The sequence below is a fragment of the Kryptolebias marmoratus genome, linkage group LG24 (assembly GCF_001649575.2).
Source record: "Kryptolebias marmoratus isolate JLee-2015 linkage group LG24, ASM164957v2, whole genome shotgun sequence".
Taxonomy (NCBI): Eukaryota; Metazoa; Chordata; class Actinopteri; order Cyprinodontiformes; family Rivulidae; genus Kryptolebias; species Kryptolebias marmoratus.
Genome location: NC_051453.1, coordinates 10,865,418 through 10,885,733, shown reverse-complemented (window position 1 = coordinate 10,885,733; position 20,316 = coordinate 10,865,418). Strand labels below are relative to the sequence as shown.

Sequence of the window (20,316 nt, the reverse complement as noted above, 5' to 3'; positions counted from 1 at the left end):
CACTTGATTCAAATCTGTTTCAGCTATTCGTTTGTTGGTGTAGCTGGCATCTACTTCCTTGTGCACGACCCAGTCTGAGACTTGAATAACTCAGTGACTGCAGGGTGCTCTGGTTCTGTGGCTGGAAAACAAGCACAAATAATCAGCCCTTCATCAGATGTTAGCGCTCACATGCGAGGCCTCGTGGTTTCTTGGCTTCTCAAATGAAACCTGCCCTACTTTTTTTTTAGTAACTTTCTATATTTTGCAAAACAATCTTCTTTTCTTCAATACATTTCATGGTTTCATGAGCTGAAATTCAAAAGGAGATGTCAAAACACCTGTTGCAACGTTTGCAAGTAGCAATTGTTGGTTTTTTTTGCAGTAACTGATTGAAAGATAAATGAGTCATTTCTATTTCTAGAGAGTAAACATGTGCAATAATTGCTAAACTTTAAAAATAAGCAGAGCATAAACTTATTTATATTAACCTTTTTTTTGATTATACATAACCAAGGCAACTATTTCCTTTAGCTTGTTTTTTGTAGTTTTACCAAACACTAGTCTGCTCATTAAAGCCTAAAGCAGCATACGTTTTACCACCACAAGCTAACAATATTACACAGCTCATTTTATTCTCATCACATTTTAAAATGGTGGCGTCTTCTGGACAGTGTTTGAAAAGGTTTGCTTTAAATTTCCTAAGAAAATAAATAAAAGTTTGTTTAATTTCATCGGCGTGATGAAAATATAAATGCATCAGAAAGCTAACCAAAACTGTATTTTATGCTCTATATTTTTTATTTAACCTATATTTTACCAGGATGAAAAAAACCATTGAGATTAAAAACCTCTTTTTCAAGGGAGTCCTGCTGGCCAAGAGGCAGCAAGAATATAACACAACAAATTACACAGTTAAAAGAAAAATATCCAGCTATAAAACACAGGTACATGTCATTAAATATATCACCAGTACTAATAACTACAGCTCTGGTTTGTTTTGAAAGAAGAGTGCTTTAAACACTGTGATATACTGGTTTAATTTTAATTTCTTTGTTGTTTCCACCCCTCATATACCTGCACGCTCTTACAGCCCAGAACAAATGCAACGTTTTTCAGTGAAACGACCTCAAAGCCCTCTATCTTAATGATCATTTCCATCGATTCGGTTTTATCTTTGACATGCTGGAAAGAGGTGTCAGTATTAGCAGCCAGATACAGTTCTGGAGAAAATGTGATCATAACTATTTCTGCCTTACCTCCTCTACATAGTCATGGCCCACAGGCTGGATGTCCCCCTGGCCTCCTCCGACTCGTTCATCCTCACTCAGTGGCTCCACCTTCTGGACCGATGGCTGAACAGACTCCACCACTTTAGCTGTCACCGGAGCTGCTGCTGGTGCTGCTGGAGTATTGCTTGGTTTATTAGCTGTGGAGCAGGTTAAATGTTTAATACGGGAACCTTTCATTTTGTTAGTTACATTTTACTCGCTCTGACATGATATTAAACATGCATGTGTGGCAAAACATTGTTTATGAACAACATAAACGTAAAGTAAATGTAAAGAGAATGGAAAGTTTTAGTTTAAAGAGAATAAAAATCTTTTGGAGGATAAAAATTGGAGCTTTACTAAAACATTAATTAAAGTAGGATAAGGATCTGTAGGCGTCTAATGTTGAACAAACAAACATTCCTTTTTTTTGTTTATGAAATTATTAAACTTACAAATGAGTGTTATTTTTGAGGGAGCTGATTTCTTGACTGGTGGGGTTATTTTGGTGGAGGTGTTTGCAGCCACTGGTTTGAGCGCCACTGCAGGGGCTGAAATGGCTGAAACTGAGGAGGACACGGAGGACGGCGCTGCAGGTTTCCCTGCCGTCGAGGTCGTTATAGCTGGAGCAGAATTATTCACCAGCACTGGTTCAGTGGACGGGATCGGCTTCCCGAGCTTGGTGTGAAGTTTCACAACCTTTACGTGGTTGACAAAATGAGAGAGAAAGATTTTCAACAATTTAAGGCCGCAGATAACTAATCCCTTTCCAAATCCCTCAGGGAGGTTTTGTTCCTAGTCTTGGCAGCTTAAATGAAACCCATGAGCACACCATGTTCATGTTCAGTAAATAAAAGCACGCCAGCTGCTTAGACTTTGTGAAATATTAATTATTAAAGGACATCAGAAAGAAAAAAAGCATGAATGCTTTGCTAACCTTCTGGTGTTTGGCCCCGCGGATATGTGCAGCATAGGCGTCCACTCCAGTGCACGATACGTCGCATAACTCGCAGCGTAACTGGGTCTGGACTCCTCTGGGCCCATTGCTGGCCCCACTCTGTCCCCCTGCCTTTAAGGCTGCTTCCTTTTTTTTATGCTTCTGTCCTTCGTTATGTTCCCGGTAGGTCTAATGCAGTAAATCAAACCAGTTAGCATCATGGCAAAAAGCAACTCAGCAGTCAAATCCCCTGAATTTTAAATATGCTGTCTTGTATTAAATGTCAATGTTTCACAAGTATTTTCCTATTTATTTGAGCCATTCTGCTAAAATCTCTTAACAAGTTATATTTATATTATTGCTTACCTGAGGGCCTGCACAGCTGATCTTGCAAATGTCACAGTAATGAAGCTGAGGCTGCTTGGGAGGCCCTTTAGGCCTCTGCAGTTTGTTCTGGTGAAAAGCAGGCTTTTTGTAAGTGTTTCCGGTCGGAGCCGTAACCATGTTGCTCCCTGAGTTGCTCCAAGAGGAACTTGTCAGCTGCTTGGGCGGCGGCTGAATGGGGGTCTGAGGTTGATGGGGCTGCTGAGGTGGAGGCTGGGGCTGGGAGAGAGTCTGCTGAGTCGGCTGGTAATAGGAGGGGGTGGACGCAGAGGTGTAGCCAGCAGAATCATAACTGGAGTAGCTAATGCCTGGGGGGGGGGTGAGAAAGCAGAAAGAAAAGACTGAGGACACTTACTGAAGAAATGAAAGGAGAAAACGGGTCGAGCATGAACAAAAAAGAAAATGGCTCCTTTTATTTCTCCAGGGACAACAGAATGACTCACATCCACTCACTCTACTGTGACCAACTTGTAACTTAAAAAGCACCAGTGTGTATATGTCTGACCAGGTCTCAAAGCAGAAAAGAAATGACATCAGCCTCTGTGTACAGGCAAATATCCAGCAGTAAGCACACGTGCAGTACCTGTTCTCTTCGTGCTTGTAATATGAAAACTGTAGCACAGATGCAAGCGTCTATCTACCCATTTTGTTTACACAGCATTAAAACGTCATGACCATTTAGAGTCTGCATTGCTTTAGAATAAAAATGTCTTTGTCTCATCTCACCAGAGTAGGGGGAGGCTGAGACAGTGCAGTTGAACGACGAGCCGAGGGTGTACGATGAAATGGGCGTTGGGGGCTGCTGGACACTGGTGGACACTGGGTAAATGTTATAGGTAGTAGACACGGCGCTGGAGGGAACCAGGGGTTTTAGGGCAGTTACCTGCCTCTGAGGCAGAGGAGGCTGGTTGTACACAGTGGAAGGAGCTGGGCTGTAAGCGCTCTTCACTCCTACTGATAGGGAAATGGAAGAGAGAAGCAGAAAACGGCAGACAGAACATTACTGCAAAGGAAGACTATGAGACAGATACCGCATCCTCTGGGGCTGCCAATTTCCAGGGGATTTTGGTAGGCAAGGCAGGATGCTGATTTCCCTACCAAATGAGCACTTTCCTCGTTCGAACTGCTGCAAACATTCTGGGCACTTAACATTTACGTTCACCCAATGTCAACATGGAGGCGTTTTGGGCTTATTCTGCAGCAGGACAACGAATCACAGCATATAATTAGTGCTCTAAAGAAGTAAATTTAGTATTTATTTTCCCTGACTTTTTACACTCTCTGCGGGTTGCTTCAACACTGTTAACACTTGGGATGTGTAGGCAACTGATGACTAATATGAACCAGATAAATCTATTTAATTCCCAGTTTCTGACAGAGTTACTGATAGAAAATGTGATTTGTTTCATTGTCATGAAAGAAATTAAATCCTGATGAATGTAAAAAGAGATGATACTGACATCTTAACTGCAGCAGCTATCCTAAGACCATATCTTTAAAACAATCATGAATAAGACGCAAAAGATAATAAAGAGCTTAACATAAATGTTACATTCACACAGATTGTATGTTTTGTGTTTTAAGGACTTGTGACTAAAAGTTGTCCTGAGTTTATTTATGCTGGGCAAAATAAACTCATAATTTGCTCCATACACAAGACCAATTTAAAACAAACAAAAAAACAAACAAACACGTCTTTTATTCAACATTGAATCTAACATAGGGCACAACATAAAACTTATAATAAAGTGGCTTACCAGTCTGGTAGTAATTATCTGTGGGTGTCCTCTGAGCCGGAGCTATACTCGTCTGGTAATATTGTTTGTTGTCGTATGTCGTCACAGCCGCGGGACGAACGTAGCTGTAGCTGTCCTGTTTACAAAAACACATTAAATCCAAATGTAAAAAGTCTGCAACTTTAGAAAAACATGGCAAACACGTTGTACCTGTATCAAACTGAACTGTGTGTTCAATCTTGCAAATTGTTAGTGAAAATCAAGACACTCCTGCCATATTTATGGCTTTAAATGATACTTTCAGTCACTTTATTTTGCACCAAAATGACAGCTGTTAAATAAAATATAATGTGCAAAGAAAAAAAAGGAAGAAGAAGCAAAAATTATAAAAGAAGCAAAGAGAAACTGACCATGTCAGAGTATACCTGGTACGTCTGAGGGGTGGTGGTGGGCTGTGGTGGATCTGGCTGCCTGTAGGTGTAATCTGGAGGTGCTTGGTGGCTCTGGTAGGTGGGGTAGGGGGCTGAGGCCACAGGCCGGGCTGCCTGGACTGGAGCTGGAGAGTAGGACGCAGTCACCGCGTGGGCCACAGCTGAAGCCTGCTGGACACTGTAGGTGGCTGTAGAGGGGTGGGAGTAGGCCGAGGGAGGCTGGGTACTAAAAGAAGGCCGGAGGGGAGAAAAGAAACAGTCGATAAGGAAAACAGGAGCATTTTAGAAAAGCACCGAAAGCAACTTTAAACCAAGCTTGAACTGAGAAATTTTCATTCCACTCGTTCTCTGTCCGGGCTCAGTTTTACATCCCCATGTCCTGGCCCCAAATTGCGAGCTCAATAAATAAACTACGACACCAAAAGGTCAGGTCCAGAGCAGCCTCTCTTTCTGGTTGTAGGTAGCAGTTTCTACCAGCGGTAAATGATGCTATCAGCATTTCTGCTCAGCTTTCAGAGTAAAGAAGGGCACAAATGTGAGAGGGCTAAAATTAAAAACCTTCAGGTTATAAAAGCCCACGTGCAGTGAAAGTAATCTGAATACTATTTAATCCTTAAAGAAAAGAGCTGATTCCTGAAATATGGCTGAAGCGCTCCACTAGTTAAAGAGGTTTTAAGATCAACTAGCTGGATTATTGTCTAAATCATGTGGTAGTCTGAACATACATCACACTCTGACCCATTTCTAAACACACAAGTCCAACGCCATTTTTTCATTTAAAGTAAGAATATGAAATGATTGACCAAATATGTTGCACCTCTTTCTTTTGTGACACCATAAATTTTGTTAAAGCAAGGTCTTTATTAATGAAAAAAGGTGTTTAAAGACATAGCAGGTGAAATTTTCTTGTGTCGTAATTGACAGAAAAGAGCTTTATCATGAAACCCCCTTTTTTTCCCCAATTCTGACAGTAATTCTGAGCGCCTACTGAACATGTCACTTAGTTAATGGCGTTTGTAGGGAAAGCTAAACCTACTTTTGATTGATGAAATTAAAAGAGATTTAATGTCCATATGTGCATTTGGTACACTTGCTCCAAATTTAACCACAAGTCTAAGAAAACCAAGCTCCTTCAATTGTCCGGAGCTATGCTAAATTACCATTTTGTTTAGTTTTAAACTCATTTTCATTACTTCGGCTGACAGATCCTTCATTGGGTTCTTGTTTTTGGTCAATAATCCAGGAGCACATTTAGCCAAATGCGTGTTGCTTTTTGAGCAATTTACAAACACGTGTTCCCTTTTTATTAAAATTTGACATTCAGATGTGTTGTTTTAAAGTAAATCTACATATCACAGGTATGTGATTTGCTGCATTTCAACACTTTAAGCCTTTCTTTTTAGCAATTAATGACTAAAAAAGTGGAAGTGGCATTTTAATATAAGCTTACATGTTGCAGTAAATCACATATGAAGTTAGACAATTAACAAAAAAGCTTTAATTGTGCCACTCAGGAAGGGTAAACATGTCTGCAGCCTGAAGAGGGTTATGTGTAAACACTGAGAAGGGCTGTGAATAAAAATAGTTGTGTCAAACTTTGTTGAATGCCTTTGTTTGCTGAGGGAAACGTGACTGAAGAGGAATGCAGGAGGATCTTTTTTTTGTGTGTGGTATGAAGAAAATATTCCTGTTTGCCAGGTTTGAGGCACAGCCAGGGCAAAAGAGCCAGGAAACTTTCAGAGCTCTGACCGCAGATTGCACTTATTGCACACATATTAGCTGTCAGGACTGATGAGGATGATGATGTTGACAAACCTGACAAACAGTCTCCGCTAATCGACCGGTTTCCCATCAGACCGCAAACATTTATTCGGTTTACTCCGAGCCAAAACAAAAAAACAAAAACAAAAAAAAACTGCACCGCTGACATACCCGGGTAATCCAGGACCGAGCTTTAGCCCTGTTAATCCAAAACAAACAAAATAAAATCCCACCTCCAGCAGCCATAACGAGCCGCACAATGTTTGCTAAGCTTGACTTTTCTTGCGTGGCGACAGTACACGGTGTGCTAAAAGCCCTGGACCATCTGCAGCTGCTTCCCGACAGAGATGTCCGGACACTGGGACTTCAGCTGGCCTGCGAGCTGGCTCGGCTAACGCTAGCTAACCGTTACCAAAACCGGCGGGTCAAGCTTTTCACCAGCTCGGTAAAAGGGAAAAACCCCGCGTCTCCCCTCAAAATCCCTCCACATGCCGGTTCCTGCGGACCAACTCGCACACTGGCAACAGTTTGTGTCACTTGAATTACCTGTATTGCGGACCGGCACCATGTGTGAACCCGAAATAGTTGCTAGCAGCCATCTTTTCAGCTCCGGTAACTGTACAGTACCGTAGACCTGTGCAAACGGCAGTGAACCCGTGAAACCTCCGCGTCAAGATAGTTCACCCTCTCTACCGCTTCTCGACGTTCATCACTAACGAGCCGTTGGACAAAACAACCGAAAAACTTCGTAAATTACATGTGAGTATTATCTTATACATTAAAACATTGTGTTATTTTATTTAGACCTTTTAGTGCGTAGGATTTGACGCGCCGTTTTTGAAATTTTACCTAATCTTTCCCGTCAAACCGAGCGAATACGGAAGTAGTTAGAAGGGCAACATCTCGATTCACTTATTTATTCTTTCGTCATATTTGCTGAATGTTTGGATGTCACTGAGGACATATTTTCAGGTTTTTTTTTCTGTCAGTGTGATAGCTTTTTCGAATTTTATGAAACATTATTAATAAACATAGTATTATTATTATTGTTGCTGTTGTTGTTATTTTAAAACAGGCTTTGATGGGATCACTTGAGGTATATAAGATAATCTATAATAAGGACTGGAAAATTGTCTGCAACATACGGCACACAATGCTGGGAATCTGCAGAGGATGTATGATTGGCTAGGAGGAGGTGAGGTAAGGGGATGCATAATTAATATTTTGTGGAGACTTGTGGTTTGGTAAGTATGAAGGAGAATGGGGCAAGGAGACAGAGAAGGAGGGGATGGAGAGGGATGCTGTTGCCATGGAAAGCAGCCACACAGGCGACCAGTGAAAACAACAGCGGGATTATCCAGTGGAGGAAAGGGACACAGAGACCAGTGCTAGTTTCCCCCAAAAAATTATGCTCCATTGTAGGGTTTTGAATTGGTGAAAGTGATTTTGCAGTGAGGTGAAAAGATGCATATGGATCCAAATAAAGAGGGAAAGGAAGAGTGGCCAGATCAGGATGCCAGAGCAGATGTATTCCCATTAAAGGAAATTTGTGTCTTGCTGGGGAGGACATAAGAGCTGAGAGGCAGGCTGTCGGCTCACTCTTCACGGCCAATCTTTCCCCAACAAAGGTGGTCAGGGGCGGAGGACAGGAGGGGGAGTCCAGAACAGAGGTCGCTGCTGTCTTCAGGCACCTGCTGCTTGCTAGTTGCTGACACTGAGGACACTGAATGACTTTGTCAGCGCACGAGCGCGCGTGTATGTGTGTGTGTGCATCTGAATCAATGAAAGACAGAGAAGGAATTTCGGACTGGCCGATGCTTCTCTGTTAATGTGGAAGATCCAGAAACTCTCCCCTCAAATCTTTGCATCTGGTATTGAAGAGGAAGGCGCCCAGACACAGAGCAGAGGAGAGGTTTGGAGGGGATCTCTCGTTGTTCAAGTGAGTACGGCAGCTGGCTTATTCTCTATCCATTTATATTCTGATTGCAAGCACATTGAGTGACATGGGAAATCCTTTTTATTTCTCTTGGATGCTCTGTTTGGAGTGACCTACAAAGGCTGCAGAGCCATTTTACTGATGGTGATGTTTTGCACATATGGGGGTGACTGATTCTGTATTAATGTCCTTTTTCGCACAGACATATTTTAAAGCAGCACCTTTCACTGACATATGAATGTACAGTTAATTTTGACCTATTTTTTTCACCTTGCTCATTTCATCTTCTTAAGATGAAGGTCAATTTGTTCCCTATTTAGCCTTTTTTTAGAAGCCTTAAATGATCCACAATTAATGTTTGAATATTGCTGTCTCTGACTCCTGTTATTCAGCCTTCCAATCTGTATTAAACTTGGCTTCATATAGTGGGATCTATTATCTGGTTGTATTATTTTATGTGAGATCAAAGACCTTTGAAAATGTCTTATTTCATCTGTGTGAGGATTGGCAATAACCCAATTTGCATTTTCCCACGGGGGTGACTGCCAACAAAATCACTCCACTCCTAGCAATTATTTCTTAGGAATTCATGTTACATTATAGTTGATTACTAATAATGTAATGCACTGTTGACAGAAATCCACTCGTCTACAGTCACAGTTTTCCATCATGTTGCTTTATGACTGTGCAACCATTTCCTTGGGGTCTCTGTTTCCAACTACAACCTCCATCAGAGGCCTGGAGCAGAATTTCCTCAGACATCAGAGATTTTATACATCACTGCAGAACAACAAAAACAACTGTAATGTTTACGTCTTATTAGACACCCAGCATGCATTCAAACCAGACTTGCACAGCTTATGCATCCCTTTGCAGTAATAATGCATCGGGACTGTAAAGTTTTATTTATCTCAGAGCAGTGGAGGACCCTTTAACAGCACCGGTCAGTTAAAATGCTCAGAGCATTTGTCAGAATGTCTGTTCTTTTCAACCCACTGAGGGCAGATGAGTGAATCGCTGCTTGAAGTGAAGTTTTTCTGTAGTGACAAAAAGCCTCAGTATGAACGGAGATCAAAAGGCAGCAGTTTTTAGGGATTAAAAAGCAGCGAGGGTGGATTAGACCCCGGCAACCTCCTGAAATTTATTTGTAACATTTGACTTGAGGGGGAAGCTGAGACCAGAACATAGTCAGTCACATGTTTCTCACATGTGCTTCTGTGGGCAGGGGGATGAAAACCACATGATCTGAGGTGGCTTCAGACCCTTAGTTGTGATGAAAGGAAGTAAATTATGCAGTCAAAACCTCCCACTTTGGTCCAGACAGTGACAGCGACATGCCTCTTCAAAGCTGCCATTCAGCCTGTAATTCACTACCAGCATGAGACCATTTTCCCCTTTAAATGTCTTATTAATCAGAAGAAATGTCTCCTCGCTTCTGCAGACTCCCGCTCGCCTCTCTGAGGGATGGGCACCACTGAGGCGACTCTACGAATGGAGAACATGGAAGTAAAAGACGAGTGGCAGGATGAAGACTTCCCCAGGTGAGGTTTCCTGACTTGATGACTAAACTGTCTCATCAAAGCAACGGCTTGATGTCTATAGCTGCAAATTAAGAGGAGTTTTACTTGCCGCAGCAGGGGGTATATAACATATTCTTGTATACAGTACTAAAAGTTTTAAGTCAACCCTCCTTTTTTTATATTTTGCTTTCAAAGAGCCAGACTGTTGTGTAGTCAAGCGGGCTTGATCAGCAGTTCTCCTGGTTTTCTGTGTATTTTTTCAAAGTTTGTCTTTGGACTTCTGCTGCTTTTTCACTCGTTTTCAATCCAGTGCCTGAGCATTTTCAGGGAAAACATTTTTGTTTCTTAAAGACATGACTTTCAGATTCCTTTTATCTGCTGAAGAAAGTTTTTTAATATCATTATTTTAGATCTGATGCTTCTTCTTTTGTCAACTTTACTCATTTCTTAAGTGCATAGGCTGAAGAGAAAATGAGAAAAAGAAATGCAACCAAGCTTCAAAACTTTAAAAAAACTGTAAAAGAGAAAACTATTTATCAAAATTGCATTTAAAAATGGCAAGAAACAGTTTTTAATCCATTTGCACAGCGTTTAATGTGTGAAAAACACAATAGGTTTTGCAACAGACACTTTAAAAGACCAATTTATTTATTACAGCAGTATTTTTACTCTCTGAGGCCCAGTGTAGCAATGACTTTATTTGTAGCTGTTCACATAGAAATTAAATGATTTGGACACAATTTGAGATTATTTAGAGCTTCTGAAATATGACAGCAGACAAACTTCTTTCCCTGGGATAACGATGACTCAAAGATACAAGGAACAACTAGAAAAATAACGTTTTCTGCAAAAATGCAGCATGAAAGCTGAGTGCTGAATGACTGCTGAAGAAGCTGAAGCTAAACTGTTAAAGCTAAAAAAGCAGAACTGTAACTAACACCTAAAAACAAAACATCAGGAAAGAGACAAAAGTAGAAAAATGGTTGGTTAAAAGCTAAAAGTAGCAAACAGCTAGCTAAAAGCTAAAGCAATCAAAAGGCTAGCGAAAAGCTAAAAGTAGCAGACCAGTAGCTAAAACCTCAAAGTGGCCTGAGAAGTAAATTGAAGCTGATTTCAAAGAAAACAATGTTTTTGAAGGAATTGAACAGACTTTATTGTATTTCTACTGGGAAAATATTTGTAAATAAAGTGAAATATTTTAAAAAGTACAAAGTTACAAAGACCAAAAGTCATGGTGCTGATCACCGAATAAGCTGAACGTTTGGATGTGTGACTGGCTAAAATGGCACCATGTATGCTGCCGTAGTTAAATTGTCAAAAACTACAGAAAATAAACAACAGGAAACAAACCGTGTGAATGCTGCAGCCACACAGTTATAGCAGCTTATAAAGATAATAAAGTTTTAGCTCAGAAACAATGAATGTTTTATGTGTTTAGGTGAGGATGCAGAGCAGGAGGAGTTTTGTGGTGTGAATCGATGCAGGGCTCCCTCTTCCTCCTCCTCCTCCTCCTCCTCCTCCTCTCATCCGTCCCTCCCCATCAAACGGGGAGGCAGGGATCCAGGGAGCAGGTGCAGCTCTGTCTGTAAATGGTCTCAGGCTCTGTCATGTGACGCAGCAGCAGTCAACAACACCACTCCGGGAAAATGGAGGCAGGTTTTGGCTGAAGACAGACAGAGACGGAGGACTAGCCTGGAGCAGCTGGAGGACACTGAGGGACGCTCTGTAGTGTGTCAGCGACGAGCAGGGAGGACAGGGAATGACTTAGCAAATCAAACCTAGGGGTGTGTGAGGTCAAGAAAGCTAATTTGTATCAGCACTGACAAAAGCAAGCAGCTCCGTACTCTCTGCTGCAGGTAAGCCTGACTTGTTATTCAAATTTGTGTCTGTGCATCCACCAGGAGGAAGGAGAGATGAGTTTGTTTTTGTTGGGACAGAAATCAGCTGCAGTAAGTTTTAATTAATCGAGTGAGCTTCATTTTTGATTAGAGAGGCGTCGCCTCGGTTATCCCTGCAGGCGTCGTCAGACAGCAATCACACTCTGGTGCCTGTTTCTCTGAGCCGAAGCCAATACTGTGGATTCAGGAGGAGCAAACACTGTGACACAGCATCCTCCTGATGGTTGGCTTTCGCAGGACTGCAGCTAAAACCCAGCCTGCTGAACAACAGTGCTCTGCAGTCCTCTGCAGCTGTTTAAACCATCAGATTACGCTTCTCAGTTTCCTCATTTTCACTGACATCATTAAAAACTTGAGTGTGTGTACATTTTCTCCATTTTGCTCCTGCAATATGCAACGCAAACAAAAACAGGCAGGTTTTAACTCAAACATCTGAGTGATTCAAAGACCCCCTTTTTGTCTTTTGTCCTTCTTTCTTCTCCTTTTTGCCTCAGTTTGTCCTCCCCTCCCTCTCTGCTCTGACTCACACCCTGCCCAGCAGCTTTGTAATCTTCATGTCTCCCAAGAGACAAGTGGATCTCTGCTGTCTTCTGCTCCCTCCTCTCCTTTTTTTTCCCCCTTCACTAATCCAGATCAGTGACAACACCCACGTCTCGACTGGTTCATTAAATAAGCATCCTAATCACAATGCTTTTCGCCATGAAAACTTTAAAAGTCGTGGATTGTTAGCGCCTGTTTTCTCTGCAGACCTCTGCCGGAATACGGAGACATGGATCCCAGCTGTGGTCTCACAGACAACAGAGTCTGTAAGTACAAATAAAACGCTGCTGAATTCAAATGGAAGCAACACTGCAGAGTTGTGGCACAAAGTCAAGCTGCTCCTGCTTTGTCGTCCTGCTGTAGCTCCTCCAAACTCCCTGCAAGTGAGCCCACCTGGAGGAGGAGGTGTCTCCTCATCCCATCGTAAACTGAGGACACTGGTTGCCCCGGAGATGAATCTGTCCTTGGATCAGAGTGAAGGCTCTCTGCTGTCAGATGATTTCCTGGACACACCGGACGACCTGGACATCAACGTGGACGACATGGACACTCCAGATGAAACCGACTCCCTGGAGTTCATAACCAACGGGAACGACCTGGAGTGGGAAGGTCAGAGGTCAAAACTACTCACTCTGGACACACTGGCAGGAAACGGTTTAAAAAAAGGAGATAATTTAGCAAACAATGTTATTTTATATTTGTCTTTTGTTGTTTTTGATTGTTTGTTTGACACTGGATTGGTTTCTACGGTGAGACTCATAATTTTTTTGTTTTTTTTAAATTATTGATATTGAAAACCAAAACTTTTATCTATTTGAATAAATCAAAAATCTGCAACACTTTCATCTTATTTCCAGATAATAATAATAATAATAATAATAATAATAATAATAATAATAATAATAATAATAATAATAATAATAATAATAATAATAATAATAATACATCTTTTAATTTTAGTGAAACTTACAGAAAGTAATCACAGGATGTGCATCTACAACTGATTAACTTCGAAGTCAACACGATTAAAGATGGCCGCCACGACCATCTGACTTTAAAAATACAAAATTGGCTCTAATTCAGTCAGTTTTTCAGATATTGAGCTAAAAGTTGGTGTGGTAGTAGCTGAGAGTCATTTACAGCACATAGTCCGAGCGTGACATCTTACAATACTGCGTAGGATCGTGTATAACTTTTAAGATTTGATCAAAACAGCTAAAACTGTGTCATTTCTCATCATAAGATGATCTGAGTCTAAAACTCTGGCATGGAAGACAGCAGGCGATATGCCTTCAAGTAAAGCTAGGTCTTTAATCTGAAATGAATCACTGAATTTTTGCTAAAAATTTAAATAAAAAGTCATCAAAACTTGATTTGGATCCAAATGTTCAACCTAAAATGCTTTTTTTAACAACATCATCATGAGTTGACAAAATCCTGCATGAATGTGCAACTAAGAGCTAAATCTGCCCTCGTCCAGACGACACGCCAGTGGCCTCGGCCAAAGCTGGGCCTGCTGACGGCTTGGGGGTCGCAGGTGAGGATGGAAATGCGAACAGCGGGCGTCTGTGGAGAACAGTGCTCATCGGGGAGCAGGAGCACCGTATCGACATGCAGATCATCAGACCCTACCTGCGGGTCATCACACATGGAGGTCAGTGGATGTTCATCTAACGTCTGTGCATCAAGTGTCTCAGAAACATTCTTCATGGTTAACTCTGTGTTTCGTCAGGCTACTATGGGGAAGGCCTGAACGCCATCATCGTGTTCTCTGCCTGTTACCTGCCTGACAGCAGCTGTTCAGACTACCACTACATCATGGAAAACCTCTTCCTGTACGATTTGAGCCCACTTCGATGCTCTTCGGCGGTTCTGATAGAAGGTCATAATAACAAATCGTCTGACCTGCAGGTATGTGGTGAGCAGCCTGGAGATGCTGGTGGCAGAAGATTACCTGATCATCTACATGAATGGAGCCACTCCTCGGAGTAAGATGCCCGGAATCAGCTGGCTGAAAAAGTGCTACCAAATGATTGACAGAAGGTAAGGTAATGAGAAGCAAAAGTCTGCGTGTGTGTGTGTGTGGGGGGGGGGGTTATTTGAAAAAAACTACTGAGAGCTGTTCTCCATCAGCAGACAGATAAGCATGATGCTGATGCTGGCAGGGATGACAGAGAGGGTAATGAGAGGTTTCACACGCTGTCAGTCGATAATCTGAAGGTGACTCACGGCCTCATTTAGAGCCACACGCTGACGGGCTTGATTCGAAAAGCAGCGTGTAAGGTTTGATTTCCTGCCTGCACCCTGTGCAGAGTCACTCGAAGTTCATCCAGCAGCTTTTTACTAACGCAGGGTTTTGTTTGTGTTGGTGGCAGACTGAGGAAGAACCTGAAGTCTCTGGTCATCACTCATCCCACGTGGTTCATTCGCACCGTGCTGGCCATATCCAGGCCTTTCATCAGGTAATACCAATAATCCAAAAGCTGAACACTTATTTAATGCCACTGCCTTAAAACTAAAACCATTCTTTCAAGAAAAGGAGACGAGTTTTAGCTGTTTTAAGCAAGATGTTCTGGCGCTCAGAGAATGTGTTGCTGATGCTCAACTACTACCAGATCAGTTTAGCTAAATAGCCATTTTTGTGTTAGTTTAGATTGATTAGCTGCAGTGGCCATCTTGAATTGGACCGACTCCATTAATGAGTATCAGTTGTGCAGCCAATGATCACCTCCCGAAAGTTTGACTAAAATCTGTCTTGTGGTTCAGGAGATATTTTACTAACAGACAGACAGTGGTGACTCTGATAGTTAATGTCAAAGTTTTTAGCAAAAATGTGACTGACTGATAGACTGGCTGGCCCAACTTTAGCAAAGTGGAAGGAAAAATCTAAACTCAGATCAAACGTGGTATAAGTACAAGCCCAAATTTGTCTTAGTTTTGATTAAACTCAGGTCATCACACATCACCACCCTCCAAAAAAAACTTGTTTCATATCTAAACTTCTTTTTTAACTGGTGCCAAAACACGTCTGGCTGTGCTGACACTCACACCTCCTGATTTAGGAACATCTGAAACAACAATACGATCCGGTGTTGTTTGCTTTCAAATGAATGTTCATAAAAGTAAGTAAAATATCATCTGTGGCTCTGCCTGGTGTCCCTCTGCAGTGTGAAGTTCATGAATAAGATCCAGTATGTCCACAGTCTGGATGAACTGGCCCAGATTGTCCCCATGGAGCACGTCCATGTCCCTGAGTGTGTGGTGCAGTGAGTATCTTTGACCACTAGGTGGAGGACATGAGCTGCAGGAGAGCATCTCTGCTCTTAGTCTCTCTGTAAAAAAATAGAACATAAAATTTAACCAAGTCTGCTGTGATTCAGTTTGAATAAATTTAAAATAGGATTACTCTTCCAGTTCTGGGGAAAGATTTAGACAAAGGGATTTAGTCTTATTTAAGGATCTGACAGTGTTACTCCTTTTTTTATTATTTAGATTTGACGAAGAGAGGATTAAAGCCCGGAGGGAAAGGTAAAGTAGAGTTTTTGTCTAATTTTGACAAAGATTAGTCACTAACCCTCATGCATATTACTCAATATGGACTGAACGCAAACTGAACTGTGGTTTAAGCACTCACCTGAATTAATTGGCTGAAGAGGAATGCCTCTGGATGTTTTTAAAAACCCCAGCATCAGCAAATCTGCCTACAGAAACTGAATGTGTTGGTTCTTTCTTTTTTTTTTTTGCACAGGATGGAGCAGGAGCAGCGACAGCAGGGTCAGCAGTCAGTCCCACAGGAGCCAATTAAAAAGTCTGAAAGGTACCAGAACATCCTGAATCTTATTTTTATTTTACACGCTGCATAATTCACCACAGAGGATCTAAAAACTGGGAGTTGGGACACAACTGTGGGGCATAAAACACCTGGAGATGGGGTCCAGAGAGCAAATTGAACTTTAAAAACAATGTTTAATAGCATATTTACCTCTAGAACTGTTAAAAGAGATTAACAAAATAGTATATTGTTGTTGTTAGGGTTCTTTGTCTCTTGTTTTATGGATTAGCAGCAACATCTGTTTTAATAACCCTTGATAGCTGGGGCTCAAGTCTCTCCTACGGTGGTTTTCAGTGTCAGAAATTACAGAAATATGTGAACACTGTTTTACTTTTTTGCCTTTTTCTGCCTCTTGTCTTAAAAAAGGCCTCTGTCCCCTTTTTTGTTTGTTTGTTTTCTCATTTTCAGGCCAAAATCAATGATTGTGGGGTTGTGAGAAGGACAGAAGTGTGACGGTAATACGAACTTCTGCTGTTTTTTCCTATTTTAGCCACAAGATGACTGTGTGTGCTGCCTAACGGGTTTATCTGGTTACCCATCAGGCTCCAGCTAGCACCACCCAGTCTGTATATCTTGACATGCTTTAGTGGGAAAAAATGATAATAAATCACCTAACTTATTATAGAAAATCTTCAATTTGTTAAAAGGGAGCAGACCTTAACATAATATAGATATTTTATCCAACAATAAAGGTTAAAGTTGGCCTGAACAAAACTGTACAAACATAAAACATATTTTAGTTATTCTACTATTATATAAATGTGTTCACAAAGGAGAAAAATGGGCTGCCTGCCTGAAGTTTTGCGTTTTGGCGTCACATTAGTATTTTTTTAACTCCCTTTTTCTTCCTTACAAATGGCCGATCACAGAAAGTTCCTCTATTAGAACTGATTATAGACACTGAGCAAGATTAAATCCTAAAGCTTTTCAGGTTTTCATTGGTTTCCCGTTTAGATAGATTTATGGTTTTAGTAACCTCTTCTTTACCTCTTCCAGGTTGTTTAAGCCACATGATGAATCTGGAAAATTGAAACCCCAAACCTCATATTTACTCATACCACAGTTATTATCTGCATTTTATAATTTCCCTAAACGTCTGAGTTGGTTTCTGGGTTAGAAAAGTGGCTGCAATGGATTGCCGTTCTGTCTAATTTCATTAGGTTTTCCCTGGGTATGCTCTTAAGGTTGATTAATGCACTCTTAAAAGCTGGTTTTCCTGCACAATCCAGAGTCTGAGGGTTAAAATGAGACAGACTGAGCTGGTTTCAACCAGCTGCCTGAAGGATAAACTATAAACACAAGCTGTAATTACCTCACTGTCTGTGTTCTCACAAAGAAAAGATTAGACTGAAACACCAAAATATGACACATGGTGACTACTGAAAACAATGTAATATGTACAATGACAAACACTGCCCTCACCCCACCCTCATCAGTAAACTGTTGGGATAATGGAGAGCTTTAAATAGCTCTGACTTACCAGCAACAATGAGCTGAGCTTTCACCACCACCTGCACCATCACCACCATTGACATCCACTAATGCTGCCAACAAAGACCCACTGCCGTCCTTTTTAGAGAACGCACCGCCATTCATTCTCTTCATTTGTTCCCTCTTTCTGTTTCCAAATGACTGACCTCACCACACCGTGCACATCAGGATCATTACTAACACAGTTTGACTGCAAATGTGTGGTAGATTTCTTTTTTTAAAAAGGTCAACTTTCTTCAAATGTTTGGTGTTTTGAAAGTGCGTTCCTTTTTTAGAAACTTGTGAGTTCTTAATAAACACAACAGATGCTGATATAAAGCAAACTTACACTGTAAAATGTTTGTTTTTAAAACATCTGGCTAAAGTTATCTAGTCGCTACTGTTTTTTATTCCACAGTAAAAATACTGTAAAACAAACTAATTGCTAGTGTTGAATTAACCCCAATCTGCATTACGGTGCTGAGCGATGCAAAATAAATATGATTTATACCCTAAAGCTCAAACTAAAAAGCCATAAAATAAAATATTACTCTTAGATCCTGAAAAGTCTGCATTGTTGTACTTTGATTTAGAGCAACCTAATGTACTGTAAGTTTAAAGTAATGTTATTTAAAGACTAATGCTGTGAATGCAGGAGTTTTACTGTGAAAGTCAACATCTCTGCAGTAACTTCCTGTGCATTGGTTTAACGGGAAAGAACAGCTGAAAAAAATAGAAGTTTTATTGTCAAAACAGTGAAAATCATTTACAGTGTGTGGCTGATGGTGAGCACTATAAACACTCATCTTTAACAAATTTGAATTTAACTTTATTAAAAGAGGAAACTTTTTGATTTTCATCCAGTGCAACCTTTCTGTTCACGCAGGCCTTGACAGTCCAGCAAGTTTCCACTTCCTGTTTTATTTTACCAACATGCAGCTGATGTTCATGTCGCCGTTTTCCAGTAAACAGAGGATCTTGTAATATTCATCCCACCAGGAAGTCCTTCCTTCGCTCGCCCGAAAGGGTTTCCATACTTCTGTCGTAATAAAATGTCCAGAGGAAGCGGCTGTCCTGTTTGAAAAACTGTTTCTGGCCTGGACTGAAGGGTCGGACCGTGTTTCTCCTGCTGTCGTTTCAGTTCAGACAGATCGGGAGTTTGTTTCTGATTTGATGCAGAAACCAGCCTGTGTGACTGTGTGCATTTCACAGGATGGTTCTTCTGCAAAGAGGACAGTCTGAACATGCAACACGCTCACGTCAACGATCTTATGTAAGATCTGTATACACACACACACGTCATAAACTGTGTCAGATGTAGCAAGAGTTTTAAAATGTGACAAAATGCCTTCATCTCTATTTTTTAACTGCTGTAGCATTAGGCCTTTCAGAGCTGTTTGGACATTATTTAATGTCTAAATGTACTAATATTTGTGAATTTGTTCTTTCCGGTTCGATCTGCTTTGTGAAGTTTCCTTGTGCCTCCATTTTCTGGATTTACTTTTGCATTTTCCTGACCCAGAAAACTCATATGACAGATATCCATCATGTATCTACCTATACTTGTTTATTTTTGTGTATTTTCTGCCATATGAGCAGACTTAATACAACATTAAATGCATAAATGTAAAAATAAATGTAAATATAAATAAATATAAATATAAAAATATAAATAAATATAAATAAAAATGTAAAAGGTATTTTAAGAACACAAAATGCATCATGTTGTCTAAGGCGAATGCAACCATAAATTATCACAAGCGAAGCTTTTACAGTAGATTAAAAGCAAATATATACATATCTAATTACACAAAAGCTGCAGTTTTAGAGTTTGCACCTTTCTGAATCTATCTGTTGATAACCTAATTACATTTCACATGAATGAATTTTATGCAGATGGAGTTTGTTCAGGATGTCATTCTCATTCTTTATGTGGTTGTTTTGAGCGAAGAACACAGACATTAAGAGAATTAAACTCCTGTCCTTGTTACGTCTTTGTCCGATGAAGTTAAACATTACTTCATGTTTTCCATCTGTTCAGTCGACTGTAGCAGAAGGACACAGCAGAATTGTATGTAAGATCTCTACATTGATTTGCACTATTGGGTTTAACTCTAAAAGACATATTTCTTAAAATAAAAACATGTTTTATGTTCAAGACCTTGCTTTGTATTTTTTTTGTTTTCACGACTCGTTCTTTTCTGCTGCTTTTGGTAAGTTTTGGAGATGTTTAATGAATAAAAAGTAAAAGTAAAAGTTTGTTTTTAACGAGCCGTCTACATTCGTCTGAGTTTGTTCTGTTGCCTTTCTAAAGGAGGAACGCCGGATAAACGGTTCAACTTTCTTTTTTTTTTTAAAGTTTCCTGGTTCTTTAGATGCATCTTTAGTGAAATCAAATGTTTGTGTTGCTCAACTTTGATGGAGCAACTTCAGCTCATTGGTCTGTTTGCGGTTTGCTGGTTGAACGGAGTGCCTGAAATGAAAAGCTGATTCTATTTTATATAATGTATAGTTTTTGCTATTATTATTTGATTGTAAAAGCACAACATCAGTATCAAACCTTTGTTTTCTCAGAGTCACACATTTCTGCTCATGGTCTAATAAATCCCTCCTTAAAAATC

General features: G+C 40.6%; 2 protein-coding genes across 9 annotated transcripts in view; one reads left to right on the top strand and one right to left on the bottom strand.

Moving 5' to 3' along the window:
* Positions 1-7,165, bottom strand: part of zfr2 (zinc finger RNA binding protein 2) — a 17,193-nt gene extending 10,028 nt beyond the window's left edge. Inside the window, exons 1-8 of one of the 4 annotated variants that reach the window (XM_017406996.3) lie at positions 7,046-7,165; positions 4,718-4,964; positions 4,329-4,443; positions 3,298-3,522; positions 2,554-2,879; positions 2,188-2,376; positions 1,706-1,949; positions 1,239-1,408 (exon numbers count right to left, since the gene is read on the bottom strand). In XM_017406996.3, coding sequence (XP_017262485.1) covers positions 1,239-1,408; positions 1,706-1,949; positions 2,188-2,376; positions 2,554-2,879; positions 3,298-3,522; positions 4,329-4,443; positions 4,718-4,964; positions 7,046-7,098 — 1,569 coding nt within the window. In that variant the 5' untranslated portion in view covers positions 7,099-7,165. Of the gene's footprint in view, positions 1-1,238; positions 1,409-1,705; positions 1,950-2,187; positions 2,377-2,553; positions 2,880-3,297; positions 3,526-4,328; positions 4,444-4,717; positions 4,965-7,045 lie in introns of all 4 variants that reach the window. The other 3 variants (XM_017406995.3, XM_017406997.3, XM_037974214.1) reach the window with 3 other exon arrangements.
* atcaya (ATCAY kinesin light chain interacting caytaxin a) lies at positions 7,143-20,316 on the top strand. 5 transcript variants are annotated; one of them, XM_017407066.3, is made up of 13 exons: positions 7,143-7,258; positions 9,877-9,976; positions 12,601-12,659; positions 12,757-13,002; positions 13,874-14,047; positions 14,126-14,228; positions 14,305-14,436; positions 14,769-14,855; positions 15,561-15,659; positions 15,886-15,921; positions 16,142-16,210; positions 16,634-16,680; positions 18,582-20,316. In XM_017407066.3, exons 2-12 carry the CDS (start codon positions 9,900-9,902, stop codon positions 16,659-16,661), a joined length of 1,110 nt encoding a protein of 369 aa, XP_017262555.1. In that variant the 5' UTR covers positions 7,143-7,258; positions 9,877-9,899; the 3' UTR covers positions 16,662-16,680; positions 18,582-20,316. The 5 variants fall into 5 exon arrangements, with proteins under 5 accessions (XP_017262555.1, XP_017262553.1, XP_017262554.1 ...); XM_017407064.3 differs by lacking the exon at positions 7,143-7,258 and adding an exon at positions 7,492-8,438; XM_017407065.3 differs by lacking the exon at positions 7,143-7,258 and adding an exon at positions 9,712-9,797.

Coding starts and splice junctions, on each gene's coding strand:
- atcaya (XM_017407066.3), top strand. CDS start 9,900: ATGGGCACCACTGAGGCGACTCTACGAATGGAGAACATGGAAGTAAAA. Junction 14,048..14,125: donor GCGGGTCATCACACATGGAG/GTCAGTGGATGT, acceptor GTGTTTCGTCAG/GCTACTATGGGGAAGGCCTG. Junction 15,660..15,885: donor GTCCCTGAGTGTGTGGTGCA/GTGAGTATCTTT, acceptor TTTATTATTTAG/ATTTGACGAAGAGAGGATTA.